Source organism: Eschrichtius robustus, chromosome 3 (assembly GCF_028021215.1).
Source record: "Eschrichtius robustus isolate mEscRob2 chromosome 3, mEscRob2.pri, whole genome shotgun sequence".
In the NCBI taxonomy this organism is placed as follows: domain Eukaryota; kingdom Metazoa; phylum Chordata; class Mammalia; order Artiodactyla; family Eschrichtiidae; genus Eschrichtius; species Eschrichtius robustus.
This window is the reverse complement of record NC_090826.1, coordinates 8,250,091-8,268,939: the sequence shown is the minus strand read 5'-3', so window position 1 is coordinate 8,268,939 and position 18,849 is coordinate 8,250,091. Positions and strand designations below refer to the sequence as shown.

At 44.3% G+C, this 18,849-nt stretch overlaps 1 protein-coding gene across 6 annotated transcripts in view; it reads right to left on the bottom strand.

Annotated features, from left to right (window-relative positions):
- PEX14 (peroxisomal biogenesis factor 14) overlaps positions 1-18,849 on the bottom strand; it is a 138,673-nt gene that overhangs the window by 74,133 nt on the left and 45,691 nt on the right. For all 6 annotated transcript variants that reach the window (XM_068538867.1, XM_068538864.1, XM_068538862.1 and 3 more), the window contains one exon: positions 13,208-13,292. In XM_068538867.1, the coding sequence (XP_068394968.1) occupies positions 13,208-13,292 (85 nt within the window). The remainder of the gene's footprint in view (positions 1-13,207; positions 13,293-18,849) is intronic.

Below are 18,849 nucleotides of genomic sequence, written 5' to 3'. Positions count from 1 at the left end.
ATTTTTAATAATATGATTCTTCAGGGAGAGCACCCTGGTCCACATGAGCAGACGGTGCATTGAAATTCAACGACTCGGTGATGACAGAGACCCGTTCCTCAAATCTGGTGGACTTCTGTAAATCTCCACGCTCACATGCACATTTTTTGAGGAAATAACTTGGTTACTGTGAAGATTAAATGAGCAAATGCATGTGAAAATGCTTTTAAATTATAAAGCAGAATACATATGCTGGTGGTTATTATACAGTCTGTATCTAGCATCCCAGGCTTGCTTATAAATTACAGTAACTGTATTACTAAGTAGTTCCTACTGTCTCATCACCAAGTTCTCTGAGGGCATGGACCACTTGTGTCCCAGTTGCACTTAGCATAGCGCTCAGCAGAGAGTAGACTAGGAATGCATGGTGAATACAGCTGAACTTGGTAACTGATGATATGAAAGATTCCAGATTGGGGGATATGAAACTCCAACAGAACCTTTTTTTTTTTCCAATGGCATCTCCAGATGGAAGCTGCTGAGAGGTCCCTCTTCTTTTCACTCACTACAGTCCCACCATGGGTTCCTGAATCAAGTCAACCTCCTTTCCTTCCTTGGCGTCTTTGAGCTGGCTGTCCCTCTGCTTTTGTTCTTCACATTCTAGTTTCAGCAACCCCCCCCCCCCAAAGCAAGCCTTCCTCAGCCCTCCCAATATTCTCTGTCATAGCACCTTGCTTACTTGTAACAGTTTTGCACATTTCACATTTCTGGGGGAGTCTGTCTCCACCCCAGAATGCTGCTTTATTTACCATTATAGTTTCAGTCCCAGGACCAGCACAGTAAAAAATATGCACTCAATAAATACTTGGATGGATGAACGAATGAATGGTAAAACTCTTTCAAAATCAGGTATTAAGGGCTTCCAGAGAACAGTGCTATTTTCTGTTATTTCTATTTTAGTACTTAGTCTCCTCTTTCCAGGACTGTGTAAAGGACAGCCTTCGGAAAAAAAATAAGTAAATACCAGAAATGAACTCAAAAGAGGTCATCATGAAACTCCGTATTTACTCTCTTCCAATTACATTCTGTACAAATTAGCTCCGTTTGTAAAAGTTAAACTGATTTTTTAAACTGCCTCTTCTTCAAACTCAACCTGTGTTCTTTCGGCCAAGACCCCAAATTTTGCAATTAGAATAATTTAATTGACAATTCTGTTTGTGACTCACAAAGCAGGAGAGGGTATGGCTTTGTTCTTCAGCTTCACAGGTTCACCACTGTCGGTGGCAAAATATTTTTCTTGTTGGTTAAGAGTACAGATCCAGCTTGAAGCCAAAAACAGAGTGCAAGAGAGTCCCAGTTCCTATGCACTGTAGGTTTCACTGAAAAGATGACATTTACGTGGTTGTGATATTTAATTTATCACCGGGGGTCATGATTTTTTTCCCCTGAAATGCCATGATAAGGTAAACTTCAACTTTATGAATGAAAGCCTTTGCAATCATTTAACAAACTGAATATCTACACAAAATTTAAAGACCACCATACTGCTAAAGACAATCTACTCAACAATCTAATTACAGAAAGATTACTTTAAAGGGCTTTAAAACTAAAAAGAATAATTAACAGTAAGAGACTAGAGCATTCCCAAGTCTTCTGACTGATGAAAGGGGTGAGATCTGAGAAGACCAGCTCCTATCAGAATGTTTTAGAAACCAAACACAGGTCTGTTTAAAGTTGGAATGGAAAAATCAGTAGTCATTCAGTTCTCAGCGCAATTTAAATATAAGCTGGTGTGTGTGTGCATGTGTGTGTAAAAAGAGAGAGAAAGAGAGAGAGAACGAGAGCCCCATCGCTCTACTTACTGAAGACCTTTAGTGAGTTACCTCTACTCCAAAAATAGAAAGAACATAAAGCTGTTGACTGACCAACCCAGCAAGCCTACAATGAAAAGTACATTTAAAATAAAAGCACGCTAACTTATGCTCCACAAATCAGATACTCTAATACACACACACACACATTTAAAATAAAAGCACGCTAATGCTAACTTATGCTCCACAAATCACATACTCTAATACACACACACAGCAGCAGCAAATTTATTTTTATAAGGCATAGACTCAAAAATGTTAATGTAACAATGGATTAGTGAATGAATACTATCCAAAGTTAATTAAAAATCTTTCTAATTATAGTCCAATCAACATAAAATATGTTTCAGTAGATGGCCTTAAGTTCTACCTTATGCCAAGTTTCAGAAGTCCCTCCCTACTTCCAACATTTTCCAGCAGCTCCAACAGACCCACGTCTCACGTAGTCCCTCTGGTGAAAACTCCCTTGCCTACCCTTAGCAGACAAATCTCATTAGAAGAACTCGCATCCCCAAGTGAGGCCAGAAAGGAGGGATAAGTATTCTTAAAATCATCTCAGAAGGCCAGTGGTGATACAGAACACGTCAATATTTATGTCTGGGACAAACTGGAGATACATCACTACTGCTTTTCTTAACAATTAAAGGCCCAGCTCTTCTCGAAAGCAACAAAAACAGTTAACTAAAAAAGTGTCCTTTCCTCCTACATATACACAGTTTGCTCTGTGTTGAATGAAATACTTCATATTTACACATAAACCACTGCCACCTGCTTCCAGACTGAAAGCACGAACTCTCTTTTGGCTGACTCTTTCTGTTAGCATGGTGTGCAGCAAAATGAACGCTTCCCTCATTTTGTAGGCTGTTATCGAAACGGCTTGAAAAATACCAAGTTAAGCCTTCAGTGAGAAAGAGGCTTGTGATATGAATGTGCTGGCACCCTGTTTGGGGGCAATTATGTTGCATTTGTGAACCTTTTTTCTCCTATGGGTTCCTCTGATCGCACTCGGCATCCACTCCCGCCTCTTTCTAGTGGGACTTCTGATACCAGAGGTTGGAACACTAACAGCAACACTTCCCAGACTCCTCGGCTACTCGAACTCTGGCTGGGAGTTAGGTGCACTCACAGGTGATTCAGAAAGTGGAAATGAGGCAAAAGACCTGTACCCGCTGCATCTGAGGTTGCAAACACCAGGACATTGTCAAGCAAATACTGCAAACACCAAGGTTTCCTACTACAGTGTCCAATCTCTAGCCTCCAGCTTCGTTCATGAGGGTCAAGAGGCAATTCTGTCAGAGGTAGAAGCCAAGTTCATATTCCAAAGTCCTGTCGCTGTTTTTACGGATGTCAGGACACAATGACTGCAGTGGTGGCAGCAGTGACTTCCTGATCTCTGGAACACAGCAAAAAGGGAGTGCTCTTGAACTCAGAAGCTCCAGCGGTGGCCTCCTAAATTCCCTACCTTCCTGGCTGAGCAGAGGGAGCAGCTTTCCCAGCAATTTAGTCCTTCAGGGTTCTGCAAGTCACTCCTGGAGGCCCGGCCTTGTGTCCACTCCTCCGGCCCTTTCATAAGGGAGTAAATGCCTAACTTCTTACATTAAATTCCTCTCTGCTCAGAATTCCTAGAGGCTCCTGTTGCATGAATTTTTATGATACCAACAAGTTTACCTTTTTAACATAACATTACAGCAAAATGATTATGGCCTATTAAGAATATACCTTCTAAGAGGACATACACTGTTGATCACTGTCAGTGGTAATTAAGCCCTTACTTTAGTGCCCGGCACTCTGCTAAGCACTTTTCACATTATTTTCATCTAATTCTCACAATAAGCTTTTACAGTAAATACTATCATTAACCCCACTTTACAGATAAAGAAACCACAGCACAGTGAGGTTAAATATTTCACCCAGGGCCACACAGTGAGAAAGTGGTGCAGCTGGGATTTGAACCCAGGCAGTCTATGCCCTATTACATCCCAAGCTGAAGTATTTCAAACCTGACCTATTATTTAGTCACTCCAAAAGAATGCTTCCAAAGCCATGTGGTATTAATATTGAAAACAAATTACAAGTATAACACGTGCAGCTTCCTCTTCTCCAGGCTCAAAACGCTAGGTATGCTCATCCACCACTGGTGAGACCGTAAGACGGAATAACCACTTTTGAAAACAGTTTGGAAGTTTCTTAAAGAGTTAAACATATAACTGCCATATGATCCAGACAGTCTGCCCCTCAGTACTGGCCCAAGAGAAAAGGAATTATATGTCCCTACAAAGATTTATACAGAAATGTTAATAGCAGGTTTAACTTTTGATAGCTAAAAACTGGAAACAACTCAAATGTCCATCAACAGGTGAATGGACAAATTGTAGGATACCCAAACAAGGGGATGCTATTCAGCAAGAAAAAGGAATGAACCACTAACACATGTACTAACATGGATGAATCTCAAAATAATCATGCTGAGTAAAAAAAAGCCAGACCAAAAAGGGGATACACACCACACAAGTCCATTTATATAAAATTCTAGAAAATGCAAGCTAATCTACAGTGAAAGAAAGCAGATCAGTGTTTGCCTGGGAACCAGGGTTATTGGGGGGCAGGGGGAAGAAGAAAACAAAGGAGCATGAGGAAACATCTGGGGGGTGATGAGTATGTCCTTTTTTTTTTTTTTTTTTCCCCACACCACGTGGCATGCAAGATCTTAGGTCGCTGACCAGGGATCGAACCCGCACCCCCTGCAGTGGAAGCGCGGAGTCTTAACCACTGGACCGCCTGGGAAGTCCCAGTGCATTCATTTTCTTGATTACAGCAATGGTTTCACAGGTACATATACATAGGTCAAGTTTTTTTAATTGTACAAATCAAATATGTATAGTTTATTGTATGTCAGTTACACATCAATAAAGCCTCTTAACACAATATAACAACCCTGAGGGTCACCTTCAGTCCCATCTCCTTCACCTCAAACATCCCATCTACTACTGAGCGTGGCTTACTCCTTTTTTCTACCATGTCTGTGGTTCTGTCCTTACTTTCCAGAAAGCAGATTGTATAGTTCAAAGAACTCTAGTCAGAGGACTTGGTCCTAGTTCTATTTCTGCCATTAATTTGCACTACTTAACCTTTCTGTGCCTCAGTTTCCTCATCTGTAAAATGGGAGATTTAAATCATGTATTCATTCATTCAACAAATATCTGTTAACCTGCCTATAATCACGGAGATTACAGTGAAGAAGAAATTAACTAATGTATGTGTTTTGTAAACCACGAAGTTCTCTACATAAAAATGTTGTCACTTCTATTTCCATTTCTACCGCTACCCTCCACACCTAACAAAGGACTTGGCAGGACCTTCCTTGTAGCTGGTCTTATTATCGGCAGGCCAATTCAGTTTAAATACAGAGCCCAGAGTAACGTCCTCAAATAGAGTTTCACAGAGTTTCAACCGGTTCAGAAAGTGTTCTCAACTGTTATTTATAATACTGAGTTCTAACACTGGCTCCTCGCTCACTGCCCATCTCACCAACCTCGGTTCTCTTCTTTTTCGAGGACCCCATGGGCCAACCCAGCTAACTGCACACATGTCTCTGCGTGAGCCTCCCGTCGCTAACGATGCCCTTCCCGCTCCTCTCTGACCATCTATACCCACTGCCTCCCTCGATGTCTAGGTCAAAACTGAGCTCTGCTGACCTAAGTAACTTCGAAAAAAGAGTGTTTTCGCTGGATTCAATAAGACTAAAGACAAAAGAACTGCATACAAACACTGTTTATATAAACACTAGAGTATTGGGTAAAGGCCTATGGGATAGCAATTCTGAAACCATTTTACAGGTATGTAGGATTGAACAAAATAAACAAACTGTAGACTTAGGGAAAACTGACGTCCTTTTGAAACTTTCCCCAGTAAGTGTCTTCTAACTCTCGTCACCCAGTCACTTAACCCCTCGTTCATGAGCCCCTGACCCAGGCTGCTGTGTCACTGCTGAGGACACCAGGAGGGTGAGACGTGGTCGCCCCCCTTGAGGAGCTCACGGGCCTACCGACCTTTATGCTCCATGGCTCCCTCATCAGATTTTGCTGACTTCTGAGGTACTGCTATGTTTCATGGACAGACATGGAGAGGGTTGATAAGCACTCAGCATCCATTCCCACCTCCCAAGGAGCTTCTCGTCTGTAAAACAAGTACCTCATTTTCCTTTCATGAAGCCCTAATGTAATAAAGAGTACTCTGCACACGCCAGGCACTGAATAAAGGCTGACCACCTAACCTATGGCCCAGGACCCACACACATCCAACTACGACAAAAGAAAACTAAGCCATACAGTGGACCCTTGAGCAACACGGGTTTGAACTGCGCAAGTCTACTTACATGCGTATTTTTGTCAATACATACTAGAGTACTACACAACCTGAGGAGGGCTGAATCCACGGATGCTGAACCTGGATACAGAGGGCAGACTACAGGACTTGATCTTCCATGGATTCTGGTATCCCTGGCAGATCCTGGAACCAATCCCTGCTTGGATACTGAGGGATGACAGTCAGCCCTCCGTGTCCAGTTTCACATCCACAGATTCAACCAACCATGGATCAAAAGTATTCGAGAAAAAAATTCCAGAAAGTTCCAAAAAACAAAACTTGAATTTGCCGAACACAGGCAACTACATCATTTACATTGTACTGGGCATTATAAGTAAAATTAGAGATGATTTAAAGTATATGGGAGGATGTGTGTAGGGTATATGCAAATACTATGTCATTTTATATGAGAGACGTGAGTATCCTTGGATTTTGATATCCCTGGAGGTCCTGGAACCAATCCCCCATGGATACTGATGAACTGTACTTCATTTGAAAACAGGTGCTAACTTTCAAGTTTCTGAAGCTTTCCATTTCTTTGAATGTTTATTTTGAATCAAAAATTAAATTTATGAGCCCATATCCCTTCAAAAAATGGGATTAAAAAAGGATTCTTCTAGAAAGAAAGCATTTTTCATGTAACCAGTGACCAGAATGTCCCCTCAGAATCCAAATCTGTGCTAAGTGTTAATAATAATTTGTTACACTGTTTTTTTTTCTCTTATTAATTTCTGTCTACCTATAGTCATGTTTATATTAGAAAACAGTTTTATTTTCTTGGGGGGTGGGGAACATGATCTCCTGAAATTTTAAGAAAACGTATATGCAAGAATATTCACTGAGGCATTGTTTGAAACAACAAAAGTCAGGAATCAACCTGAATGTCCACTAACTTGGGACTGACTCAAACATTAATTATGATACAGGAATACAATGGAATACTACACAGCCACTGATAAGAATGAAGCAAATCTGTATGTATTAATGTGGAATGAGTGCCAAGATACAATGGCAAGCACAAGCTAAAATGTGAAATATGCTACCACTGTATTTGAAAGGTGTTTATGTTAATAAATATTAACGTGCTCTTATATGGATAGGTCTTTGGAATGATACACAAAAACTGTTCATAGCAGCATCCTCTGAGACAGAGGATGGTGGGGGAGACAGGAGGGAGAGATGACAGGAAGACTTCTTCTTCACTGTTTGAATTTTTGGAACCATGTACATATCTCACCTTTTCAAAAAAAAAAAACAAACCTTTAAAAATGATACTACTGTACATGACGGTGTCGCTTTGCTTTTCTTTGTAATATCGTTCCAGGCACAAAAGTTAAGCAAGGAAGAGTCATTCTTCATTTTCAGAGAAAATCTCAAAACAACTCAGTAAATCTAAAAGAGCTGGTTCCCCCTCCAATCTCCTCAGTGCTACTGTCCCCTCATCGCAGGGTGAAGTGTAGAAACCCACTTGACTCAGCCGTCTGGCAGGAGGCAAGTGCTACCAGCTCCCCCTCTGAATGGGGAAGCCACGATGTTCAGCTAGTCTGGCTGCTCTAGCTCTCATCCTGGATGCTGAGAAAAATCTGTGGAGTTAAGACAAGTTTGGATAACAAGGGGAGCAGGAAAATTGATGGGGGGAACACCAGTCAGTGTGATGAATAGGCTGGTCCAGAACAGCAGGTGACGGATATGCAGATGCAAGACTGGCAGGGAAGGAAGACTTCCGTTCACAACAGATGGATGGAGATGCTCAATCATCCTCAGGAACGCGTGCGGCTGCCACACACAGCCCTGTCTGCGCCGGCTCCGGCAGCCCTCCCTCGCCTGCAGGGCACGCCCCCCCCCCCCCCCCCCCCCCGCCAGAGACCCTCTGCACTGGACCCACGTCAGGGCAGGGCCGGGCCGGGCCGGGCCGGGGGAGCGCGAGCGGGCAACGTTTGAGGAAGATGCCACTCGACGACGGCAGGCTGAACTCGCGGGGACCAACTGCTAGTGGACTTCTTCCCCCGGCTTCCAAAAACACCTGCTTTGTCTCTCTCGGTAGCTCTCACTCCTGAGTAAGGCTTGTATGGCCTGAGGGGCTGCCCAGGACGTAGGAATTCCAGTGTTAAAACCAGAACAGTCCTGGGTAAACCAGAACCGATGGTCATCCTACTTACAGGCCACAGTCCTTCCCTTTTTCTCTCCCTCTTCATCATCAGTGAGAGAGAACCTAGATCGACCCAAGCTCCTAACTGAGCAGAAACCCCGCGTGGAGGGTCCCAGTTCCCTCCAGTCACCCAAAACTAGCAGACAGCTAAGACACAGTAAGAAAACTCATCCAACCCTGTTCTCTTCTCAGAACGGGAACGTCTCTTTAAAATGTCCATGATACACAAGGCTCAATTACTCCCGCAAATACAGGAGTGAATCCACATCTTGATGCCACAATCCACATCTCTTTAACAAAGAATCAGAAGGGCCCCACAGCCCCTCACAGAGCTGACACTGTTCTTTCCAGCTCAGCCGCAGGAGTTTCCGAGGACGAGGAAACGGCCCGATCAAGCATGGGGTGGTGGCTGGCAAGCTCTTCGTCCCCCTTCCCCGCCCCCTCCCCGCTACCCGCTGGACCCAAGCTCTAGAAAAAACAGCGTTATAAAAATACTCTGGCTTTACTAAGACACATTAAAGAATTAATTATAAAGCAAAGCTGAAGGAGAAAATTAATTTTAGAAACACACGAGGTTACAATTTTTTTTCCTGGAGATGGGGGAGGAAACACAGTTATTTTCGTTTTCATCCTGGGGGCACAAGCTGGGAGCTGTCCAGTCGATAACCTGGCCATCAGAACAAGGTCTGTAATTAAAAGGTCAGTGACCTGGAAAGCCAAGGCCCCACTCCCAGAGCTACTCAGTAATGATGGAGCTATTAAATTAAGACTGTTATGAAATCAATGCTAAAAAAGCTTTCACGGTAACGAGATTCCATTCAAGGACATGCAAACTACCTCATGAAATGGACGTAAATGATAAAAAAGAAAAGTAATAAAAGAGAGTTAAATTGAAATCTGTGTAAGAATTCACTCCCCCTTAAAATACTCCAGTGACAGAAGCCCTTCACCTCTACCCCACTACCAAGGTGAAGACCATCAGGTTTCTTCCTCAAGCTCATTTCCAGCAAGGAGGCAGTTTTGCTACGGGGGGTTCCGCTTCCAGGAACAGAAGACAGATAAGATCTTGTTTCACCTTTTAGAATAAGAAAGCATGGTGGTGTGTTTTATTTGTTTTGTTTTCCTTCACCCTCCCTCCACCCCGGACTACTTACTAGATGAGGGAGAATACAGCCCTTTACTTATACATTGAGAAGGGCACAATAAGCCAAAGGGTGAGCCAGCACCACCCAGGCCCTACCATGCAGAATTACACAAAAAAGCAGATGATGCTCAGCTTTTTTCTAGAATCCCGTTTGGCAACAGATGTATTACAGGGGGCTAACAGACGACTCTGTCTTCTCCCCACCTCATCTACCTCTTTACCCGACACGAACAGGCATCGTTTCTACCCACCTTATACCCAGCCTGCCAAACGTGTCTGCAAAGCAGACTGCCTCCTGCATTTTGTGGTCGGACAGGGTGTCAAGTCAACATAAGCCTACTGACAACAATGTCCAAGCCTCTAGCTTTCCGGACTGACCCTACTGCTGTTTTTAAGTTACTCCAACCTCCTGGATCGCCTCCTGCTTAAAGCCCCAGATGTGATCCCTGCCTGGCAAGAACTGCTTCTATATATAGACCAGTTCTATGAGGGCTTACACCCCACACACGGGCCATTTATCTTCATGTGTGGTTGACTCTGCAGTTGATGTCATCTGCAGAATCAAGCGGCTGGAAGGAAAACAAAAACACTTATTCTAATACTCTGAAGGTGAACAGCTGCTTTGCTCTTGCATCCAAAAAATTCCCGATAAAAGAAAGAAATGTTGTAAATTACACAAACTGGCAGTAGAAGCTTCAAAGAAAATGATAAATGATTCTAATAACGTCATGTTTCTCATTAATGACTCCATGTTCAGACTTTAAAGCATCCAAAAGAGATCTCAAAGAAACAAAAACAAAAAAACACGAACACAAAAGACCCTTGCAAACCAATGCTCTTCCACCCCTATCCCATCCACTGCCCCCGGCCTCCCCAGCCCCAAACTCAGAGGGCTCACATTTAACCTGTCAGTAACAGAGGGGACGAGGCCCCTGCTCGGGGCTGCAGCTTCACAATAAAACAAACTCAGCTGATGCGCCTAAAGTAACCCTCATTTTCCACTGAACTGACATGCACTACAGGGGCCTCAATTTCTATATTAAATATTAAATAATATTAAAAGAAAAACAAAATTGGATTTGCCTTTTCAGGAAAGAGATGTTTATTAAAAAAAAAAAAAAAAAAGAAAGAAAGAAAGAAAGTCGAGATTATAATTCAAGACAGTGCTCCAATGCAATTCCCCGAAGTGACATTTGCTAGGAAAAGCCGAGACTACAGTAGCTGTGAGCTCGCCCGAAGGCAGCGCTCCAACCCACCACTGCAACGGGTCCTGTGGGGAGACGGGACCGGAGGATGCCAGAACCTTGGTCCCTCCCCTCAAGACACGCTCCGTACCCCCAAAGACCAGTGAGCCAACTCCCTTTCCTTCCCAACTGCTGTCAGGGACAGGGCAGACGCGCTCCTTCACAACAGCCCCTCCTCCCTCAACCCATCAGCGATGGTGCCAAGCTCCGGGATCGTGTATGCCTGACCCCAGGAACTGCCGGAAATGTGAAAAGTGAAGTTTAAATCCACAGAGGGCTCTTCTTCCCCAGATGCCGATCAAACCTTGGAATTCTCTGCCCAGGAAAGGCCCTGCTAGAACTTACCCTATTGGGATGCAACTCGGAAGCAGATGATTACTGACTGAAGCAGCGTTTTAGAGGATAATGGAGATGGGTGATTAAGTCCAGTGACTCCAGGTTTGAGTGTGGGGTAAACTCTCTTTAGAAGAAGAAAGGTAGGATGTCTCTCCAGTTTCCTGCTGCCTAGAATTCTAAAAACTCTAGACCACATTAAGGGTCGGGAAGGAATTCTGCCCGCTCTGTACCAACAGATACCCATCTCCTTCAGGTCTTCGCTCCCATGTCACCCTGCCCGAGGGACACCTTCTAATCACCCCACTGAGAAGTGCAACCCATTCCCACACAGCACTGGCTGCGTCTGCCTTCCCCTGGTAGAACTGAAGCTCTGAGAGGGCAGGGACCTTGTCTGTCCTGTTCTCAGTGCAGCGTAAACACTCTTAGTTGAATTAATTAATTGATTGCTGTTTTTTTGTTTTTGTTTTTAAGGAGCAACAAATAATAACTGTACAGAACAGTTTCTACAGTAATTATTAGCCAACTAAGCCAAAAGAAGTATTATTTGGCCCAGAGTTTCTCTCTCTTTCTTTTTTTCTCTCCCTCTCCCAGTCAGGGATTTATTAAAATTAAACAGATTAGATGGAGCTCCTGATACTCAAACTGCTCAGCAAAGCCTGCAGTGGGGAAGTGCCGAGCAAACACCAGAGACATTTGTCTCTAAATTGCTCTAAATACCTTCTGCAAATGAAATTCTAACCCAGCTGTGTTTGAGAGAAAATGAGGAATAACTGGTCATTGTCAGTGGAAGAGAAGATCAGGCAGTTATAATATTGCACAATATACTGGGGCGAAGGATCTCTCGGCAACCATAGATTTTGTCTCAGGTTACCCCGGGTAATCAGCACAGCTTTTAGGCTCAGCTTTCCCCAGCTTCAGTGCTTTGATGAGAGAGCTGAAATCCCTAAGCTTTTATGATTAATTACTCCCCATAGGTACACATATTTCAAGGAAAAACTCTTTTACGGCATGATGGCTGCAGAGTGGAGGGGGCCGGCCAACGCACTCCAAATTTTAATAATCTCCTACCGATGGGGGCAAGCAACACGCCGCCACGAAGGGCCCAGCGCCCCTCATCATCAGCTCAGTCACAGGGACCGGCCTTGAGGCTGCCTCTAAACAGCTGCCTGTGAATGAAATGCTTGGGCTGATTCTGCCCAAACCCTGCCAGCGCAGCCCTGGGACCGGGTTCTGCGGCATCACTTCAGTGGGATACCGTGGGGCAGACCTAAGAAATACCACCAAACCACACTGTCTTCTATTCCAGCCACTAATGACTTAAAGCTCAAAACCCAGAATTTGGAGGCCGACATTCCAGTTCCTTAAGGAAAAAGAGTTTTGTTCAGTGGGGGTGGAGAAAACTCACTTCCCTCCCTCACGGTGTTTAAGGGCCTTTAAACAACTTCCTAGCTTTCCAGAAAATTAAACGTTCAAAGAATGAAAAGTCAGATTTCTTTTTTTGTTTGATTTGGGGTTTTTTTTATATTTCGCAAAAAAAGAAACATGTCCTAAATTTCAATAAAACCAAAATAGATTCTGTCTGCTTCGGACAATATTGAATTTGTCAAGATCCATTTAATCCCTGCTTACAGAAATACCATAAAACCAGTAATTTACCACTTCAATCCGTACATCAGACTGACCCCAAGCTTGACCTTAACCTGACCTTGTGTAGTCATCTCACCTCCCTCGTCCTTCATTTCTTTCTTCCTCATTCTTTACTGAAGCAGCTGACCTCCTAACCTAAAGCCAGTCATTCACTATCAGGAGAACAGACCAGAAAGCAGGAGTCCTCCCCAGGCTTATCCATGGACCTCTTCTGCTGCTGAACGCTGCCTGTGCCGGGCTGTCCTGGGCTAAGTTGTTGGCCTACGTCTGGTGCTCACAATTATTTGAATCCTATCACCTCTGCTCTACTGTAAGGGAAGAAGCTGCATCCCCACCGGGGGGCTCCCCTCACCCCCACCCATACAACAGTGGGACAGCTATAGGAGATCATTCATCAATACTGTGGCTTCCATCCGCCCTGCCCCCAGCCCCTCTGTGCAGGCCACTGTGCAAGGCCACGGGGAACCTGTACCTTTCTTCTTAAGGAATGCTCTCCTGGTTGCAAGTGGGCTATGGCGGACCCGAGAATTCTGTAGAAACTTCACTGCCGTGGCAATCTGGTAGGGGAGATAAAACAGAGAAGAAAAGTAAACGTCAGTAGTCTGCATTTCAAGATTAAAAATCCTACAAGTTTATCCCAGGTCCATAGAAATAAGCACAATACTGTGGTCAAATTAACCACTTATTTCTCACATTTAAAATCTGCTTAAATAAAAGACTATGTTGGTTCCCTACCTTCATCGGCTTCCTGTAACTGGTTCTATCAAATCTAATCCCCTCGGCCTAGCTTTTAAGAGCCGCAGTAATCTTTTCCCGTTCTCCCTGTTCGAGCTGATTCTTCACACTCCTCCGCAGGCAGCCCTCCCCTGACCATGCTTACGCACGTCACTACACCTGTGCCCACACCGTGCCCTTTTTCTCGAAGGCCTCCCTTTCCTGCCTCTACCTGTGTAAACATCACACACACGGCGGCAGCAGCACAGCCCTTCCACAGGCTGCGGTCACTCCTCGAAGCCTTCCCTAAATAAGCAAGCCATCTCTGGTCTCCCCACGCTCTTAAATTCTTCAGTGCTTACAGTATGCACCATGTAACTGAAGACACAGTTGCGCTGTCTTCTTATGTCCAGGCTGCTTCCCCAGCTACGCTGCTAGCGTCTGAAAGGAAGAGACCATGCTGTAGAGACAGAGACTGGCAAAGCGCTGAGCGTACCCTGGCTGGGAAGGCTTCTGTAAGACCCAACGCACAGAGCCACTCACACTGGTCCCTCTTATGCAATGGAGCTGAATTCTGAAGAGCCCTCAAAGGACAAAGTTTGGGGCTTCGTGGCTACAAGCTGGCAGACCGACAGATTATCTGCCTACCTCTGGTAATGCTATTATTTAATGAAATCTTCCTACCTACGAATGAGCCACGTAGGGGATGGAAGGAAAACTGTTGATGGTATTAACCTTCACACCACTCAGCACACACGAAGCGTGTGCTTGCACGCCGCCTGTCTGCTCTCCACCCTGGACACTAAGTCCAACGGGTGAGAAATGCCAACCTGCCCCCGATAGGAAAGGGGTCATTGTAAATGACTGGCATTATTTATCTCATCAAAACCAAAAGAATGATGTAGTCTCAAGGTACAGGTAAAGTCAACAGGCCCTGCAGCTCACTCATAAGTTGTTGAAAGAAAAAATTTCTAAGGGGCCAAATATAAGGAAGTTTCCTAAGATCCCTCAAACTAAGGGCAGCAGTTGAACAGAGATTCAAACAGAAAGTACCGTGACTATAAACGGAACACCAGTCACAAATCTCCTCTTCATATTTTATATGAATTTCACCTTGAGACCAGACAGACCTCTCTGGTAACAAAAGACAGGATAAAGCAGAAAGAAGAAACTTCGGGACAATTCCCTTATATACTTTCCCTGGGATCCCTCCATGGGAGGCTGGCCTCAGACCCTCTCCCTCAAGGACGGACTCAGGTACCCAGACTGGCAGATTTGGGCCTGTCAGTGATAAGACACACGAGTGCTCCTTGAGACTGGTTAGACTCTGTCCAACACTGTGAGTGTATTACCCACCATCATGAACTGCAGTGACAACCAACCAGTTCTGGACTAGAGAAAAATCGATGTTCAAGATTTTAGAACCCCAAAACTATATACGCACCCCCGAGCCCCTCGACCAGATCTCCTCAGGTTGCACCGAAATCAAGAAAAATCTGACAAACATCAACAAAACAGATGTGTTCTAACGAAGAGATGGGAACGGGGAAAGAAAGAAGAGAGAAAAAGGAAAGGGAGTGGGGCGAAGGAGGGAACGGGAGAGGAGGAGAAGAAGAAGGCAGATGGACGCGCAGAGGAGATGGAACAGAAAGGAAAGCGAAAGAAAACGGAAAGGGGATAAGAGCGAAGGGGAAGTAGCGAAGGAGAAAAACAAGAGGAGGAGAGGCCTAGCCACAGTTACACCACCCAGGCCCCACGGAGTCAAGGCCAATCTGCACAGCTCAGATGCCTCGGGGTTAATCGTTCTTCACCTGGAGAAAAAATACACCTTCGATGCACAAGACAATGACGGCATTTGCATCGTGCGGCAGGCTCCACACGCCCTGGTACGTGTCCCAGGTGTCAGAGGAACTGTGGACAAGCAGGTCTTAAGCCAGAGATGCTGAGAGCACAGCTCCTGACATTCACCGGTAGAAGCGTAAACCTTTCCTTCCTCCTTCCAAAATTTTCCATGACAGAGAAAGATAACAGAATCCCGCCACTAAAATGCACAGGTTTCACCTTGCTTTTTTAATACAGTCCTTGGTATATGCATTTCTGGTCAGAGAGCAAAGTTCTGATGGGTTTAATGGTGCACTCAATGCAGTGCTTGGCGCATTCCATCAATTTTTTAAAAAAATTGCATCTCTTATTTCTTTAAATACATTAATCAGCCTAGTGTAGGCAAAACGGATCCATCGGACAATGCAATAAACATGAATTATCATCTATCCAACACGCATAATGGCTTAAAAATACATAATAGCAGGTGTAGTTTAAATGATTAGTTATTACACCTGTGGTGGGTCTGATTCAATTGGGAAAAATCATCTTTAATAGGTTAAAAGGTTTAGATCACCATGCTTTCCTTAAAGTGGCTGTAGAGAGGGAATGATGGAGTGCTCTGTCATTAGTAATTCATTTAAGAAAAACGTGGGGGATAGAGCGAAGAACAGCATAAACGAGTGAATCCAATTTAAACATCAGGTAAAGTAGAAAACACCTTTTTAAAAAGCAAGATAAATGAATTTGGAAGGGAGGTGAAATTGACGTATTTATTTTAACGGGAATTTGACAAAGTCCCGGCACACTTCAAACTTGCAAAGATATGAACAATTTCTTTTAAAGTTTCCATTCACTAATTTCAAGCCATATAAAATAATACTGCCGAACACCTACATAAAGTATATTTGGGGCTTGTTTACGTTCCTCTTGATCTTCGTCTGAAAAAGCAGGCGACAGGCAAATCACATATTTAACAGCACCGATATCACTACGCCAGATGCAAAAATATGAAGCAGCCAGACTAACAGCCTCAACATAATGTGCTTTATAAGAAAGATACCCAGATATGAAAACCCCTCTCCTTCCGCTGATTATTTCTTCAGCTACTCTTTACTCTTCTCCTCTCTCCTTGTAAGGACCTGGCACTTCAACAGGGCGGAAAAGGGCCCGTCCAGCATAGAGTTTTACAAGCCCTATGATTCGCACATAGACGGTAGAAGATTTCCCAAAACCTTTCCCCATACTGCAACGATCTGAACACTCCAGATAACTGACAGTGCCCTCCGTTTGCATCTTTCACTCGACTATTGTTGGACACTTTTCATTAACTTCATGAAGCCATTCAACTGACTCTTCCCTCTGCAGAGGTCCAATACACACAACACGCTTTTGTTGGGTGAAATGATGGGGTGCCTGCTGCCTGTCCTGTATTATCGTTTGATTTTCTAATTAGGAGATGAATGTGACTATTCATGGGTTATATTTGTGCCCAACTAAATTACACAAATTCAGGCCAAATCTTCCGCCTCAATGTCAAAGATGTAAAACGGAGGCGGGAACTTTATTGCACACGTTGTGGGAGTGCAGCAAGCCAGGGAAAATTCTGGTGCAAAGCACCTGATGCCGTTGTTGAAGCCACTTGCTGTTGAGTCCGTGATAAATATGGAATTGGCCTTCCTTTCCCCTTCTCTTGCACTAAGGGAGTTCTTAATGAGTGCACGGTGAATTACCAGTAGCTGGTTTCATAAAAACAAAGATGACGAACTCAGAAGAAAACAGAAGCAAAGTTTCTCATCACCCCTATTCCTGTGACCCTCTGTTCCGCCTCCCTCCCTCAAAAAGCAAAATAAAACAACCCTGTCACCATCAACTCCGCAATTTTAGGGAAATTTGTTAACTTTCACCGTTCATCACTTAAAGCTAGAGATAAAATCAAGGTGCAAAGAGGAGTAAATCCTTGCCTTTGCAGTGGTTACACTGGAGTGACTGCCAGTAACCCAAGAAAAAAGGAGGGGACTTCAGGTTGAAAAACACCTTTGGATCCAAGATGATTGGCCAATTGAGAGAGATCTGTGTTTGAGAGACCAGGATTTGTAACTGTATAAATCAGTGGAATACAGGATACTCAGGGGCTATCTACGATGAACTATGTGCTGTTAAACGCGTTGTGTAGGGTAAGTAATCCCTGGTGAGAAGAAGCGAGGTTCCTGACAGTCCTCGCTGAAGAGATGCTTCCTAGGTGTTTTCCACTCTCCTACAAAAGACCTGCACACTGTAATCTCCAGAATGCACACTGTATTTTCTGCACAAGGGGGACGGGAGAACAGAGCTTGCCTAATAACGAACCTGAGGTTGGAGGGAGCCTTGGCACTTTGCACCTGACACGTAAACCTGATGCACTGTCTCCAGTGACACATATTTGGAATGTCACCAGTTCCGGCACTCCTGTGTGCTACATACACATCTATCTCCTAAAAATGTGAGCATTCATTAGCCATCTTAAAATATTAAAAATATTCAAAAGTTAATGACACTAACAACCAAAGCCAAGTCCTTTTTAACCCAGACAGATCACAACTAGAGGGCAAAAGAAAATGACCAACATGCGGGCCCAAAACCCCATTCCAACACTGCAGCGCCACACGTGCGCGTCTGAGAAGATTCAATTGCCCGTGAAAGGTTCCTACGCTCGTACTCTGAAGTAGATAGATACCCAGAATCCCGTTAACAAGCGTTAGACCAAAGCCAACTTGAGGTTTAACAAGGACTGACTATAAAAGCCGGGCAGTGCCTAGAACGAGAGAACCCTCTTCAAACAGAAATGCTGCCTTTTAGTAAGAAATCAGTACTCTGTCAGGAGTTCCCTGACAAATATGGTCATCGGTGGCACAAGGAAATAGTTGCAAAGCAGCCGTTAATCAGAGAAACACATCGTAGAACACTGATGCTAGCACTCGTGAAAAAATGCAACGGGCTAATTATGAAGCTACATATCTCACTAAAGAGGCCGTGTTCCTTGAGACTCCAGGCAAAGTACTCTCGGATCCAGGGTCCTAGGACAACATAATTCTGGTTTTCTGCATCCAGAACTCTTTCTTATCTGCGGCTGACAGTCCCAGCCAGGCTCACCGTGGTCTCTCACTTCTACCTGCCCTCTTTCTAGGTAGGGAACAGGCTGGGGAGGGCAACCGCCTGAAACAGCGGCATCCCCAAGCCACATTCCAAGATGCTGCACAAGTACATCCAAAAGGTGTCAGATCCTAACGCAGAATAAGAGAAAACCTCTGAGTATGCAAAAGAAATGTCAGAATCATCCTTCTAAGTGTGGCAGGAGAGCTGCAGTCAAGGAGAGCTGCCCCTAGCCGCCAAAATGAAAAGAAAAAAAAGGGAAGAAGAGGAAGCAATAAACAGAATATAGAGACTGCTGCATTTGAAATCTCCAAGGGGGAAAGGGAGTCTGGCAGAAAGCTGCTCTCAGAGTGTGAAATGCAACTCAGGGAAGCCGAGGGTCTAGCAGGCAGGTAAGAGGGGAAAGTTAATATGCAGAGGAAGGCTCGATCAGCCAAAATTCAATAC